Source organism: Sinocyclocheilus grahami, unplaced genomic scaffold (assembly GCF_001515645.1).
Source record: "Sinocyclocheilus grahami isolate Dianchi unplaced genomic scaffold, SAMN03320097.WGS_v1.1 scaffold1150.1, whole genome shotgun sequence".
Classification (NCBI taxonomy): Eukaryota; Metazoa; Chordata; class Actinopteri; order Cypriniformes; family Cyprinidae; genus Sinocyclocheilus; species Sinocyclocheilus grahami.
The window spans coordinates 36,132-52,681 of NW_015506329.1; the positions used below are offsets into that span (position 1 = coordinate 36,132).

General features: G+C 39.3%; 1 protein-coding gene across 1 annotated transcript in view; it reads right to left on the reverse strand.

Annotated features, from left to right (window-relative positions):
* Window positions 1-1,867: 1,867 nt before the first annotated feature.
* LOC107567358 (FH2 domain-containing protein 1-like) overlaps window positions 1,868-16,550 on the reverse strand; it is a 20,034-nt gene continuing 5,351 nt past the window's right edge. The window contains exons 2-9 of the mRNA XM_016253026.1: window positions 12,937-13,405; window positions 11,721-11,782; window positions 9,532-9,634; window positions 6,791-6,898; window positions 6,574-6,644; window positions 5,348-5,465; window positions 5,100-5,264; window positions 1,868-4,131 (exon numbers count right to left, since the gene is read on the reverse strand). Of these exons, the coding sequence (XP_016108512.1) occupies window positions 2,653-4,131; window positions 5,100-5,264; window positions 5,348-5,465; window positions 6,574-6,644; window positions 6,791-6,898; window positions 9,532-9,634; window positions 11,721-11,782; window positions 12,937-13,266 (2,436 nt within the window). The 5' untranslated portion in view covers window positions 13,267-13,405 and the 3' untranslated portion in view covers window positions 1,868-2,652. The remainder of the gene's footprint in view (window positions 4,132-5,099; window positions 5,265-5,347; window positions 5,466-6,573; window positions 6,645-6,790; window positions 6,899-9,531; window positions 9,635-11,720; window positions 11,783-12,936; window positions 13,406-16,550) is intronic.

Sequence of the window (16,550 nt, forward strand, 5' to 3'; positions counted from 1 at the left end):
GTGTAAAAATGTCATAAATCTTGCTATCAGTCACCATGAAATGGCATTTTACTTTTTTTAAGCGACACACACTGAGAAATATTTAACACAGAAGAATGAAGCGAGTACTTGTTTGCATAATGCAAGTAGCCTACATCTTATGTATCAGGAATACGTTGTATTTGAGTTTAGAGAGGTCTAACGCCTCCAACAGGCCTATTATAATCTTGCTGTGACTTTTCCGGAAGTCTCCTTGCATTTCCCACAGAATAACGACGTGATTGACAGAGCTTGATCAAACTAGCAATGCGCTGAATGGCACGTGTGCACACGGATACACAGACAGCAGCGGTTTAGTGCCTTTCCCAAGAGTTCTGGCGTCATTATGTCCTATAAAAGGGTCGTTCCCACTGAGAGCCCAAGTCTAGCATCTTTTCCTCTCCCGTCTCCCACTGTTCAGCTGGGGATTCTTGACCAGGCCTGAAGCATCACCATGGCAACCTTTACAAGTTGGGAGGGCCTGTGTTCCAAGAGAAGGGGACGAGAGATCAGGGGCCTTTGAGTGCAACCGAGGGCCACAAAACAATGAGCTGTTAATGAGGACTGCAAAATAAGAGCAAGTTTCATTTGCCCACCCTGACCTTATCATTTTGGCATAAGTCATTGATCGAGTGAGAACAATAAAGGCTATCCAAAAGAACCTAAAATATAGCTGCCCTTATCACCAGCAGCGCTGGGTAGATTACTGACAAGTTAAAATCCTTTCCGAATTCAAAATTACATGACAAAAATGGTAGTAATGTAATCCATTACATTACACATCAGACTACTTTTAGATTACTTTTGACCCATCTCATTTTTCACATTGATTTAAATAGGATAATTTTGTACCATATTGATATAAAATATCAGAGTTATTATTTCAAACAAGTAAAGCACTTTTGTTTTTTTGTTATGAAAAATAAGCAAGTCAAGCTCAGGTATCACAAAGTAACACAAAAGTAATGTAATGCATTACTTTCCATAAGAAAGTAACTAACTCAGTTACTTTTTAGTATAGAGTAATGCAATATCGCAATGCATTACTTTAAAATCAACTTTATCCAGCACTGATTACCACCACCACATTTGATTGTAGATGTCCTTTCTTCCCAAATGCATCTCTTATCATGTTTAGATGCTTAGTTGCTTAAATTGCATTGGCTCCACCTGTGTTCATTTTACAACTAAAGAGATTAATGACGCTTTAGACAAATGGTTTAAAATGTTCACTCACATGAGATGAAGGCTCAGCTGTTTGCTGTACTTAAGAGATGTGCTCAACACCTAAGGATGAAAATCTGTCCAGACAGAGGCATATTTTTAGATGTCGGATGTAACACAAATATTGCATGGGTGTGGTTACCTTCCTACCTCTGTATATTATGCGTGAAGGCAGCATTTTTCAGGTTTTGGACACATTCAAGGGTGCCTCATGATTTTGAGATCACATGACCAGCTGTACAACTCACTTCTGTATCACTGGACAATTTCAGTCGCTGGAGTTAATGTTAATGATGGGTGACACACTTACCACTTGCCAGTGGGGTATTTATACAATAGCACTGATTATGAACAATGTTCAGCTAAAATGCTTCATCCATAATCACTTAGGTGCAACCTTTAAAGTCCTCATCCTTACTTAAACATCAGCTTTTGAAGAAGCTCGTTGACTGGGATATGAAGGGTAAAGATCAATAATACTTTAATTTTTTTCCCAAATCTATCCTTATTTGTGATCGCTGCTGTAACCTTTGTTATACTAACCAGCATTAATTTAATGTTAAATAACATTTACTTGCAGAAAGAATAACAGTAAAGTCATTTTTATTTCAAATACTCATTATTTGCAGATACAAACATTACAAATGGCAGCTGTGTTTTTGATTGTTAATTTAACATTCCATATAAACAAAACACACAAGTACAGCAGAATACCACAAAGACGGTTTCTGCCAGCATTAAATCTCTCTTTCATCTGTAAAGTGCATCAGAGTTGAAGGAACCCAACATGTACAAATGGACACGCACCTCACACACTATTTACTTTGACACATTTGCTTTGGGATCTTGAATTATTACATGCATGATTTGAACAAGTTTTGCATCATTATTTTGTACCTGTAACTCAAGGAAACAATCGATTTGACCTGAATCAAAGGGCAAGTTAAAATCAATATCCCACATGAGCGTTCACTTCAGTCGTTAACTGTGGCAGCTCCATTCTAACATCACAAACTAAACACATACTGAAAGAAGGTTCAGGCAGGAATCCTTCCGATGTGCGCTGTAACCTGCACGGAGCATTCGAGTGTTCAGAGGTAGAGCTAAAGACAGTGCTGGACAAGACTCTCCTGACAGTTTCCATCAAAGTCCTGAAATAAGAGGCGAAATTCGCCGTGACCTGAATAATCAGCGGAGAGCTCAGAAAGTAGCAGTCACTCTGCTCGGATGCATTAGTGTCCAATGAATGGCTCCTGTATTTACTGGCATTCTGCAGTTTGAGTTGACCGTTCACACAAAAACCTTGAAACCCACCAGTGAAAATCATATCAATTTAGTTCCTTTCGCATGTTACGACATGCATAGATAACATCAACCCACTGCCACTCAGAGTTCAAAAGAAACCAGATATCATCTCCACATGGGCTGGGCAGCCGGTTTGGGAATTCTGGTGCCAGGAGTCTTGGTTGTCTTGGCTTTGGCTGCACTTATGATGGCAGTGCGGATTGTCTTTGCAGTCGTAGCAGCGCTGGGAGAGTGTATGCTCTGGGGAGACTGGGATTCAGAGTTGGGTGCTAGGCGTTTGGAAACGCGAAGCGGCGAACCCCTTACAAACGGCTCCCGACACTTGTCCTTATCCTGGGTCAGCTTCTCAGGAGTGTTAACTTTGTGTTTCCCCATATCGGACGGGGCGTTTACCCTCTGGCGTGCATTGCTGTTGCGTTTGAGTTCATTTTGAACGCCAGCGAAGCGCGCCGCTAGCGATGTGCGAATGGACGAGGGGTGTGTAGGGGAAGGCCGTGACACCTGACAAGCAGACAAACCGTCCGCAGGAGTCGGTTCTGCCTTTGAGCGCACTCTAGGGATCCCGCTGCTGTTGGAGGGCCCTCCTCGCTGTACCAGCAGTCTTTTGGTTGGCCCTCGAGTCGGCGTCTTTACCAGACGGGAATCACCCTTGGCATGCGGTGAGCTTGTGCCGTCTCGCTTCTCGGCTTCCCGCTCTTTCTTCCATTTGGAGCAGTGATTGGTGGTCGGCCGCGTCACAGTCGGAGACAGGCTCTCGTAGGAGCGAAGGGCCCTCACTAGGGTGTGGCACTCCAGCGTCTCTCCAATCGCCGGGTAAACGCGCTCTCGTTCTGGGCTACAGGGCTCCTGGGCTAGATCTTCAGGAGGAGAAGATGCACTTGACCATGTCTCTCTCTGTGGTGTTACTCCCTTTTGAGATTTGCCATTTACACACTCTTTAGTCTTAGCATCCTTCAAGGTATCGGTTTCTATCTGTGTCAGCCTTTCAGAGTTGTCTTGAACTGGTTTCTCAACTTTCAAAACTTTGTCAGGGGATAGTCCTGTGAGCGGCAAGCCATTCACTGCCCCCTGCTGATGTGACGCGATACTTGTTTTTCCCAAAGCAACAAAAGTGTTCTCACTGGGGACTGTTCTCGTATTCAGCCTAGAATGGCTTTTTGTAGCATTCGGGGAAGCCAATGCATCTCGCTGCAGGTCACATGTTGAATCTGTGCTTAAACGCTGAGCTTGTTTGACTTTATTCATCCCTTTAGTCTCCTCGGCGTCTGCATCATTCCTCAGCAGCAAATGTCTAAGTGCCGAGTCTCTGCTGAATCCTTCAGGATCGGGAGCATGTAGGTCTGAGTGCTGCGTGTTGTGAGATTTCACGTTTCTCTCGCCGGAGCGGAGGAAGTACTGCGAGAGCCTGCGCAGGCTGCGGCGGCTCCCCGTGTAACTCAAGCTCCTCTGCAGCGCATGCTCCAGCTCAGAAGACTCCTGCTCTGCTTGCAGTCCGGTGCACAGAGCCAGAGATCGACGCTTTTCCACATTCTCACGCTCGCGCGCCAAACGCCGCTGCTCTTGTACTTCCCTCTCTGTGTTCTCCTGTTAGGAAGCAAAGGAACGAATCATGTTTGAGATTCTGAACTTTATTTCCATAAATCAGTTTAAACCGACCATTTCAAATGAACTGATGGGTCACAGATTTATGTCATCAGTTAAAATGTTCATAGAAGCCACCGGACATTTTCCATTTATTAAGAAAAATGCTTGCAAGTAAATATAGTATACATTACCACATGCACTTATTGGATATTAGCAAAAATGTCTACATTTATTACATGAAAAATCCCTTTATTTTTGTCTATTTACAAGCTTTTTATTGGCATAATCTGGAAATAGAATTTTACATTTAAAAAAAGTTTAATGCTTGGATGACTGTTTGTTTGAAATCATGGTTCTTCTGATTGGGAAAAAAAACATCTTTCAATATTATTGGGATTCAAAAATCAAAAAATCTATTTTTTTCCCCCATTTTTTTTTTAGTAGAGAAAATTTATTAGTGCTGTCAAATGATTAATCGCATCCAAAATAAAAGTTTGTTTACATAATATGTGTGTGTACTGTGTATATTTATTATGCATACATAAATACACACACATGCATGTGTTAAGAAAAATATGTTGTTTTTATATTAAATATATTTATATATAATATAAATATATGCATGTAAATATTTTCAAAATATTTACTGTGTGTGTGTGTGTGTATTTATATATACATAATATACACAGTACACACATTATGTAAACAAAAACTTATATTTTGGATGCGATTAATTGTTTGACAGCACTAATATTTATATTATATAATAACATTAACAAACCAATTAAACATCACTTAAGTGCTGTTTACGTTGTTATGAGTCACATTGACATGAAAAAATATCAAGTTAAACTTTGTGTGTCTTAACCATCAGCTAGCTTCAGGCAAGTACTGGACATTTTACACTTTATTTGGTTGTAATTTAAAGAGACAGTCCAGTCAACATGATTCAACACAAGGCTGCTCACCTGCACGGCTCTTTGGAAGCGATGGCAGAAGCAGTGGAAGATAAGACAGGCCTCCTCCAGTTTGAAGGACTTGTCATCTTCACAGAAGAAATCCACAAGGGCCTTACTGGTCTTCTGTAAGCTTTCCAGCTCGTCCTGAGATTCCTGCAGCCTCACTTCCGCAACCTGAACGAAGAAATTATGAAACTGCAAGCTGAATAGACACATGCACATCTGTGAATATGATCTCGACATCGATGTGAACGAACCTCTAGAAATGTTCTGGTCTGCTGCTCGATTTCAGCATCAGCCTGAGCTCTAACTCGGAGTTCAGCGACTCTGCTTTGTAGTCGAGAAAGATCCTCCACCACAGACTCTTCTGACAACCTGACCAGAAAAAACAACAACTGTGATTTAAGTTTTCTTTCTAAGATTAATCACTGAGGAACATGTAGTTCTAACTGCAATATTTGTGAAATATATATATAAAAAAAGCAAATTTCACAAAACCTTGTGAAAACTGGGTCATATTTCACTCCAACATAAAAATAAAAAAAGAACAAAGTCAGAACAACAACAAAAAAGCCTGATGTAAAATACTTTAAAGAGAGGGGTTTTTTTTGGTAACACTTTAGTTTAGGGACCAATTCTTACTATTAACTAGTTGCTTATTAGCATGCATATTAATAGCCTATTGGCTGGTACTTATAAAGCATATATTAATGCCTTATTCTGCATTACCATATTTTAGATCCCTTAAACCGACCACATACAGTGCCTTGCGAAAGTATTCATACCCCTTCATTTTTTTTTCACGTTTTGTTATGTTGCTGCCTTATGTTAAATTGCTTTTTTCTCCAAATTATTCTACACTCCACACACCATAATGGCAAAAAAAAAGGAAACAAAAAGGGTTTTAACATCTTTGCAAATGTATTAAAAATAAAAAATGTAAATGATTCCACTGCATTATTCCTTCTGGATTCCACTGAAGTATTCAAACACTTATCTGGGACAGCTTCAATTTAGCTCAGGAGCATTCATATTGCTTGTAGAGGTCACTACACTTCAAGTGAAGTGAACCTGTGGCAAATTCAACTGAATAGGGATGATTTGGAAAGGCACACACGTCTTAATAAAAGGTCTATCAGCTGATAATGCATATCAGAAAAAAAACCAAGAACTTTCGCAAGGCACTGTACCTAAACTTACAACTACCTTACTAACTATCAACAAGCAACAAACTAAAAGTTTACGAAGGCAGATGTCTTAGTCACTAGTTAGTTAATAGTGAATTGAGCCCCTAACTAAAGTGTGATTATTTTCTACATTTCTCTAGATCTTCTTTATTAAACGTAAAATATTATTTTGATTTTGGGATGAAATGTGACCCAGACATGCTCTTGAAAGGTTTCGGGAGATTAATCCATTAATATTCTATTGGACTGGGAGCTTGGGAATTTTGACCCTGTTAAAAGCTTGTTTGGATCCTGACCTTGAAGCTGGACCAACGTGACTCAAGCGGCTGGGAAACATCAGCAAGTCTTTATCCTTCTTCACAGCCTCCTGAAAGTGAAAAAAACACACTCACACTGATCCAGAATTCTGTCCTACTGATTCCATTCTATCACAACGATGACCACAGCAGCTTCATTTACTTTATTTTTATCTATGAAAGTGTGGCTTATTACATGTTTACCTGTGATACTTACCATGGCTACAAAATGCAGGAGGTTCATGCCTGGCTTGTTGGCTTTGGTGTCGGCCAATTTGAGTAAAGAGGAAATCCTGAATCCAGCAGCATTCCCAGCATAACCTCCCTGAGAGCACAAGAGACCTCAGACTGACTTCACACCAGGAGATACGTGTTGATGCACAAGCGTCAGATAAAACACTACTGGATACTAGGGTTGCACAGTATACTGGCACTATGGTGGTATCACGATACTAAAGTATTAGATTCACTGATTATAACCAGGGTTGTCAACTTTGGTAGCCTGATTGGAGAGAGATTTTAATGACATGGACTTAATCAATCACACACCACTATCTGAGGTTCCAACAATTCATTTTTAATTTACTCATTTTTTTCATCAAAATCCAATTACAGTTTTAATTATATAAAGTTTCTATAAACGCTCTCAATTATTGCACGTATCTCTCTTTTGAGCTGCGTCTGTTTCATGCATGTCTTTAAATCTAAAGGCCACTTTCTTGCTGTTAAGACAAACTATTTAACAAAATGTAAACATGCGTAGAAGAGTATTTTGAGTTATATGCTTTTAATATACAAAGAGGCGTTTCTTTACTGTAAATTGCATTAATGACAGCTCACAGCTCATATATTGGACTAATTGACACTTATCCTTACATTAAATGAATATTCAGAGGAAAATTGGTTTGAGAGGGAAAATTGGTCTGCTTTCTTTTTGTATTCCATCTATTTGTTTTCTTTTTATTTATTATAGAATTAACAAAAGCAAAACAAGGCCTCTTACACTAGCTTGCTCTATTCTTTTTCTATTCTATCTGCTTTCTTTTTATTTATTATATAATTCATATCATTGCTCTTTTGTTGATTTTGATTGCTTCCATTGTCCTCATTTGTAAGTCGCTTTGGATAAAAGCGTCTGCTAAATGACTAAATGTAATATTTTTCCTTTAGAATAACTCATTCAGTTTGTCTCAGCGGTTTAACTTATGTTAAACAAATATTTACACATGATAAGAAATTCGCTGGAAATAAAAGTAGTTGAATGCGAGAGAACGTTTCTTTTTTGCTGAGTGTATATGCATTTCTGTAAATGGGGTTTAATTTGAGTATGTATTGAATATTTGAATTATGAATTAACACTATTGTATGGTACCATGACGCTTTGTATAGCATCACTATACATGTCTATGGTGTCACGACATGCACTTTTTTCCAATTGCAAGTGAAACAGCATTCAGTTATATTTCTTGAAAAAAAATGTTTAATCTTCAATCCAATTTTAGTAAAAAAAAAAAAAAAATATATATATATAAATAAATAACATTCCTCTAGACTTCCCTAAATCACACAGCATTCTGGGGTACAGGATTCTATGCAATGTGCTGGAATATGCCATGGATATGTTAGCAGGAGCTGTAGTGTAGGGCTGTCAAAATGGCTGAAAAACTACATTCGAATTTTGTATTTAAATATGATCAAAATTCGAATTATATTCTAATTTAAAAGGCATAATTTCAGTTAGGGGGAAAAAAAGCTTTTGGCTTCTCTCCTGAGGCCACAAGAGGGCACATCGAACAAAATATTACTAATGCACGTTTATTCAAAGGAATAAAATAACAGGTCTATATTTGAAAAAAAGTGCATAGTGTTTAAAATAATGTTTATAAACCATATTTAATTAATAAAGGTGCTTAAACAATTAGAAACAAAACAGCATCATGCATGTATGTATAGTTTAATACAAAGGACCGAAAACCAATCACAAAGAGTAGGCTACTTTCTTCATTTAAAAACATGAGATACAGTGGGATGGGGAAAAACCGCCATAAAGTCTCGAGACATGTTTTTTAACTTACATGGCTTTCTAAACATGCCACTCTCTTGTGCGAGACGCGAGTGCAACGCTGATAGATGTCCCTCTAGAAAATGTGATAAATATGCGTTCTGTGTGAACGGCTTGGTTTCAGTTTTGATGTAAACAACAACATCTTCTCCGCATTGATGTTCTCTTTTTCCGCAATATTTTGAATGAACGGCGTAGCAGCGCCGCATTTAGTGGGTTCAGCTGGATAAGCTATGAAAAACACTACAGTTCAATGACATTTACATTTTTATCGTATTTCGTGCGCCACTGATAAGGCTTCCTGATGCACACCTAAAATTCGAATGCAACGTTTTTGCATTCGAACGTGGATTTTTATTTTAAATTCAACGAATATTCAAATTTTTTTTTTTGACAGCCCTACTGTAGTGTGTTAGGCTGAATGAAGAAATTAAAGACGGTGGAGCCACATAGCAGCACATGCCTCAGTTACATAATAGTCACGGACCAGTAGCAATTCCACATCAGTTCACAGTCTTTAACAGCTGGAGTGAAGTTTTACAGAAGGTTTGCGCCGGTGAGCTCCACAATAACTTCCCTTTGACCAGATTTACTTCAAAATGCTGTCACACCTGTTCATTCTTTGATTTCACTTGTAGTATATTGTGGCTGGATTTTAGTATGAACGGTCTCAATTTTCTCTTTAAAGAAATTATTTCTAAGGCAAACTGTCTCATCAGCCCAGCGAGATTTTTCCTGGTCAGAAGTATCACATTTCTTATAATCAGAAAGAGTAACAGGAGATCATGCGGAGTAAACGGATGATTTCAAACAAGCAGCATCATGTCTAATTGCTTTTAATATGAAGCAGACCGAAGCGTGGAAGGACAGACGTGTCTGATTCTGTGTGGCAATACCTCTTCATTATCAGGCAGCAGCTTGCAGAGTTCTGTCAGTTTCTCAGCTCCGTAACGCTCTCCGACGCCTCGCCGCACATCCTCCACAATCTCCCGAGCAGCACTGAGGGAAGAGCAAACACTCGGAAAATCACATCACTCTCAAGTATTTTCTCGGTCCATATACAGTACAAATCTCTGGCTCAGCTGAATCAGGAATAAGAGTCAGGGGTTCTACTTTTATACAATCTAAAAAAAAAAAAAAAAAAGAAGCTTTTTATTTCAATGGAAATTACTTTATCCCTCAGTTTAAAAGTATTTTAGTTTTAGTTATTGACATTTTAGTACTTTCATTTAAACTAAACCAAAATGAGAAACGCTGCTTTGGCAACTAGCTGTAATAAAATAAGCTTGTTTTCTTTTAGTCTTTTTTTATTTTTATTTAAAGAAATGAAAATTGTTTATGGTTTTAGTTAATAATCCTGGTACATATTTGTGCAATTACAATGGAAGTCTATGGGGCAAGTGTCCCTTTCTGTGTAAACTCCCTTTTTGGTGTCTATAGCGTGTGAAAACGAATAGTACGTACTATAGATGGACAGAGAAAGGTCAGTGACTGAGTTTTAGCACAGTAGCATTACATTAACATTCACATGGTTTCTATGGTAATACTTGTAAAAATGCAGTGCTTTTTAACACTTCTCCAGTGCAACACTTGCCCCTAGACTTTCATTTTAAATGCATTACTGTAAATAAATGTGGTAATTTCTGTGGTAATCCGCTACAGAAATCTAGTCTCTGGACAGAGTTTTGAATTTGGTCCTAAATGAGGCCACAGATGCTTGTCAGTCCAGTTTCACTTGGTTCCTCAGGCCAGAGGAAAGGACACACACACACACACGTCAAGCCCACAGCTGGTTATTTTGCTAATCAAAAGAGGTTCAACAACACCACACTGGTTTATATGTTTTCTGGCCTAATTGTTCATGTCAGATAGTACTGAAGGCTCTTGCGGTTTCCTGATTTCCTACGGCAACAAAGACCTGCTTTGGTCACAGCTGAGTATAATTCATACTAGTACACTTCAAAAGTGTGCGCTTACACACACAGGGAAATGTGTTTGCCAGCATAAGCACTTCTACATAATTCCTCCACATGTTCTGACAGATATCAGTCCCATGGAAAGGCTTTCCAAACTCAAATGGGCACTGCTGCACCCATATATTTACTCAGCAAGCAAGTGCGGACAAGAAAAAACAACCCTTTTTCATAAAACAAAGACAATTGCATTGAAAGATGAATAATGATTTAAGGCTTATGATTTCCTGTATGAGTTGCTTTCACTCTGTAACATTTCATTGGAAACACCTGAATCAAAATTGACATTTAATCTCAGTGCAAATGATGAAAAGCCAGTGAAGAGATCAGGTTCCATTTCTCATCAAGGCTCATTTGGCCAAAAGGCAGGTGTGACCTCTGACCACGTTCAGTGCCCATCAAACCCAGCTGTTCTGATGGGACAGCATCTTCTGAGGGCAATCAATGGCTCAAAAATAAACATAACCTGCAGCTATTGCCTGTCTGAAGTGTTAAGACGCTCTCTCTAGGAAACCTTCACTTCCTGTTTGTAACAAATGGGACAATATCACTGCCCCCATTTCTAAAACAGCCAATACAGATGTCTATAGAGCAGGGTGGCCAATACAGTGTGTGTGTATATATATATATATATACAGTGGGTACGGAAAGTATTCAGACCCCCTTAAATTTTTCACTCTTTGTTATATTGCAGCCATTTGCTAAAATCATTTAAGTTAATTTTTTTCCTCAATGTACACACAGCACCCCATATTGACAGAAAAACACAGAATTGTTGACATTTTTGCAGATTTATTAAAAAAGAAAAACTGAAATATCACATGGTCCTAAGTATTCAGACCCTTTGCTCAGTATTTAGTAGAAGCACCCTTTTGATCTAATACAGCCATGAGTCTTTTTGGGAAAGAGGCAACAAGTTTTTCACACCTGGATTTGGGAATCCTCTGCCATTCCTCCTTGCAGAGCCTCTCCAGTTCTGGCAGGTTGGATGGTAAACGTTGGTGGACAGCAATTTTGCTCAATTTTTTTTCAGATAAATGTGCAAATATCATCTTAAGTGGCCTGGCTAATCTATACTGTTCATAACTAGTAAAAATGAAACAAAAACTTACATTTTCAACTGCCGCAGAAATATCCCAACATTCATGCTGCGTTTTGAGTCAAGCAGCGTAACCTGCAAACACAAATTAAGGTAATCAGCACACAAACTCAGACAAGTTTGCAAAAGTGACCGCTTAGTTTCAATAAAACGATATAAAGTTGTTTAAAAGTCTTCACTAAACATGCTGTACATATTGAAATTGTTTATTATAATGCAGTTTATACATTTATTTAAAAAAATAATGTTTTGCAAAAAGTACATTGCCTTCAATAATAAATTAAGACAATTCCTGCAAATATTTTTTTAATTGAACACATGCAGATGAGGTCTTTGTTATTGCATCTAGTTTTTCCAGCATCTTGAGCCATGAGCGTGTGAAATTAAATGCTTAACTTTCATAAAACTCTAATCTGTTCCATTGTTCTGCTCCATTCAGCTGTTTATGAACAATGTCCTGTGTCTGAAAGTTATATGATGGTTATGACCTTAAACCAACAATGCAGGGCTTTCAAAAGACCAACAATTTCATGTTGCAAAAAAAAAAAAAAAAGAATGTAGCTTTGTACAACCTTAGCTTCATCCATGTGGTTATTTATTTATTCATTTTTTAATGCCATGCCAGCATCAAGGCTATTTTTTATTATTTTTCACGGCGATCTTTGAATAAATTATACAAGGTATACAATTAACAAAACAGGAATCAGTTGAGTCCTCTGCACAATGTGACTCCCAAGGTTTTTTCTCCATTCTGTCACCGATGGAGTTTTGGTTCCTTGCCGCTGTCGCCTCTGGCTTGCTTAGTTGGGGACACTTAATTTCCAGCGATATCGTCGACTTGATTGCACAGATACTATTTAAACTTAACTGGATGACGACATCACTGAATTCAATGATGAACTGTCTTTAACTGAAAAATGAGTGTTTACTATTGTCATTTTGCATTTGCATTGACACTATTTTCCTAATTAATGCTGTACAGTTGCTTTGACACAATCTGTATTGTTAGAAGTGCTATATAAATAAAGGTGAGTTGACTTAACAAAAGGCAATAAAAGACTTTGTACACTAGACAAAAAAAAAAATCTAAAATACATTCAGTGATACATTTTTAAATAAATCAGTTAGACACACCTCTAAATAAAACAGTTGTCTATTTACATTAAAAACAGTACAATCCAATAAAATATATTTTCATCCATGTGGTAGATAATGAAACTTGCTCTTACTTTGTCCACACTAGTCTCTTGTGGAGACCCGCAGTGCCGTAAACTGCGCCGGAAGCCGCTGGCCCGGTCTGGCCTGTCACCCTCTTTTTGCCCAAAGAGCTCATCCAGAGACCTCAGGTCAATGGAGAGCTCACAGTCCTCATCCAGAGAGCCGCTCCACACGCTCTTACGGCCCTCCACACGCTCTTTGGGGATCCGCTCCCAGTTGAGGTTGCGAAGCCGGTGTTTGCGGCCAGAGTCGACTCGGGTCAGACCGCTGGCTGAGACGGGCGGAGGAGGAGGAGGAGGAGGAGGAGGGATTGAGAGTGGAGGGATGGGGATGGGGGCCATGAATTTCACTTCTTGTTCTTGGGTGTCAAAGTCTGTTCCATGAAAAGTCGAAGATTTCGTTTCCAGACAAATTATATACCACAGGTGAAAAGTCCACAAGAAAGACGCTGCCCACTCTCCTCACGGCTGTGATGTATATCTGCAGTGGGAAACAAGATAGATACACTGAAACAACAACTTTTATCTCAACTGCTCTGTGAACCCACAAATATACATGAACTAGACCAGGAGTGCCCAAACTTGGTCCTGGAGGGCCGGTGTCCTGCAGAGTTTAGCTTCAACTTTCCTCAACACACCTGCTGGTAAGTTTCTAGTATGCCTATAAGAGCTTGATTAGCTGGTTCAGGTGTGTTTAATTGGAGTTGGAGCTAAACTCTGCAGGAGTTTACCGAGTTTGGGCACCCCTGAACTAGACGAAATGACTAGCAACATGGGCACTACCTTCTCTAATACATTAGAAGCTGTTGCCCCCATCAAATTGAAAATGGTTAGAGAAAAACATACTGTGCCATGGTACAACAGTAATACCCATTTTCTCAAGAAAGAAACTCGCAGTCTTGAGCGCAAATGGAGAAAAACTAACTTGGAAGTTTTTAGAATTGTGTGGAAAAACAGTATGTCCAGCTATAGACAGGCTCTAAAAGCTGCCAGGGCCGAGCATATCCACAAACTCATAGAAAATAACCAAAACAATCCTAGGTTTTTATTTAGCACAGTGGCTAGATTAACAAATAACCAGACGCCACCCGATCTAAATATTCCCTCACAGTTTAATAGTAATGCCTTTATGAATTTCTTCACTGATTAAATAGATAACAGAAATACAATAACAAATTTAGATTCTACAGCATCTAATACTTCAGCTTCATTCATCGCACCCAATAGCTGTAGTATTGTTGCTGCCGCCATGTCGTGGAGGCGCTGTGCGTTTCGTTGTGAAAGCGAAACTACTTTATATGGCCTTCCAAAAGAGGACCATAACCGCTTTGTCATGCCTAGAGCTGATCCGTGCTGGTCGCTGAGGGAATACATCAACTTTGCGCTGTGGATCGCCGGATCGGCTATCACCGTGGACGAAGCGGAGTCCAGCCCGGGGTCATCACATGTGGTTGCCGCAAGCCCGCCGGACGCTCCGTCGAATCCGCCGGCCGCGTTGTTCTCTGGCCCACCCGCCTCCGCTCACTCAAGCCTGCCGTGTGTTTCATTGTGAAAGCGAAACTACTTTGTTTGGTCTTCCAAAAGAGGACATGACTAGAAATCAGTGGTTAAGTTGTATTTACAACACTGTTCCAGAACAGTTCAGTTCAGTGCAGCACATTTTATGGAGAACAGTTTCCTGATCCTGGAAGAGTAGACTACAATGCCGGCTGTTCTGACTCACAGACTGTAAGTACGTTTTCATTTAAAGGATTGGCCACTGAAGATTCAAAAGCGAGTTTTGAGCAGTGTAGAGTAGCGCTTGTATGTCATTTCTCTGATCACAAATGCAGACATGGTTTTGTGTTTACGCGGCACGATGCAATGCATAAAAAGACAGTATAAGTCATTATAATCCATAATTATGTCCCAACTGGATGCAACAAATGCCTCGTTTATAATGGGTTTTCATGTTTTTGTCTCGTCGCTCCGGCCAGACACGGCATCACAGTATGGTAAGGGGCGTAACATTTCCGTCTCACGCTTGAGGTATTCGGCCAATCACAACGCACTGGACAGCTGGCCAATCAGAGCACACCTCGCTTTTCAGACCGATGAGCTTTATAAAAATCTTTATACATTTTTTTTTACTTTTTTTAAAACCTCATAAACATGTCATTATACCAAATAATGTTCATTTTAGCAACATCATATGACCCCTTTAACTCGTCGTTATATTTAGGTCACATCCCAAAACCATTCTAGTTGGCGGTTATTAAGCCTGAAACCACAACTAGATCCTAGTGAACTGGCAAATTACAGACCCATTTCAAATCTATATCTAAAATTTTAGAAAAAGTTGTCTGCTCAATTGTGCTGCTCCTTGCAAAAAAAGATCTCTATAAAGAAATTCATTCAGGTTTCAGGCCCCACCATAGCACAGAAACTGCACTTGTTAAAATTACAAATTACTTGCTTCTTGAGTCAGACCAAGGCTGCATCTCATTGCTAGTTTTACTTGATCTTAGTGCTGCGTTCGACACTATAGATCATGACATACTCATAGATCGATTACAAAACTATACAGGTATTCAAGGGCAGGCTTTAAGATGGTTTAGATCAGCAGTGGCGAACTTCGGTCCTGGAGAGCCGCAGCCCTGCAGAGTTTTGCTTCAACCCTAATCAAACACACCTGAACAAGCTAATCAAGGTCTGAAGGGTTACTAGAAAGCTACAGGCAGGTGAGTTTTAATTAGGGTTGGAGCTGTACTCTGCAGGGCTGCGGCTCTCCAGGACCGAAGTTCGCCACCCCTGGTTTAGATCCTACCCGTCCGATTGCTACCACTTTGTTTATTTAAACGGGGAGTCATCTCAATTATCACCAGTAAAACATGGAGTGCCACAAGTATCTGTCCTAGATCCTCTGCTATTTTCAATATACACGTTGCCCCTTGGTAATATTATTAGAAAATACGGGATTAGTTTCCACTGTATGCTGATGATACTCAACTAAATATCTCAACAAGACCAGAAGAAACTTCTAAATTATCCAAGCTAACAGAGTGTTAAAAAATTTAAAAGATAGGATGACCAATCATTTTCTCCTATTCAATTCGGATAAGAGAGAGAGATACTTATTGGACCAAAAAAACAGTACACAGAATCTCTTGGATTACAATTTGCAACTAGACGGATGTACTGTTACTTCTTGTACAGTAGACTTGTGCCGGTATTCGGTAATGCGATATATCACGGTAATGAATATGCACGATATTGTTATCGTGGGCACTTCTAAATACCGTGAATAATTATATATTACAAATTATTCCGAATTTTGAATACATTTTAAGAATACTTTTCTCATCAACTGGTCAAAATGCACAACACCGCTGTATGCTGTGTGAAAGACGCGTGCGCACTGATGTAAACAAGCTACAGGTAGTCCAAAATGCAGCGGCTAGAGTCCTTACCAGGTCAAGAAAACATGATCATATTACCCTAATTTTACAGTCTCTGCACTGGCTACCTATTAAGTTCCGTATCAGTTACAAAATATTATTACTTGCCTATAAGGCCCTTAATGGGTTAGCTCCTGCGTACCTAACTAGTCTTCTACCACGCTACAATCCATCACGCTCCCTAAGGTC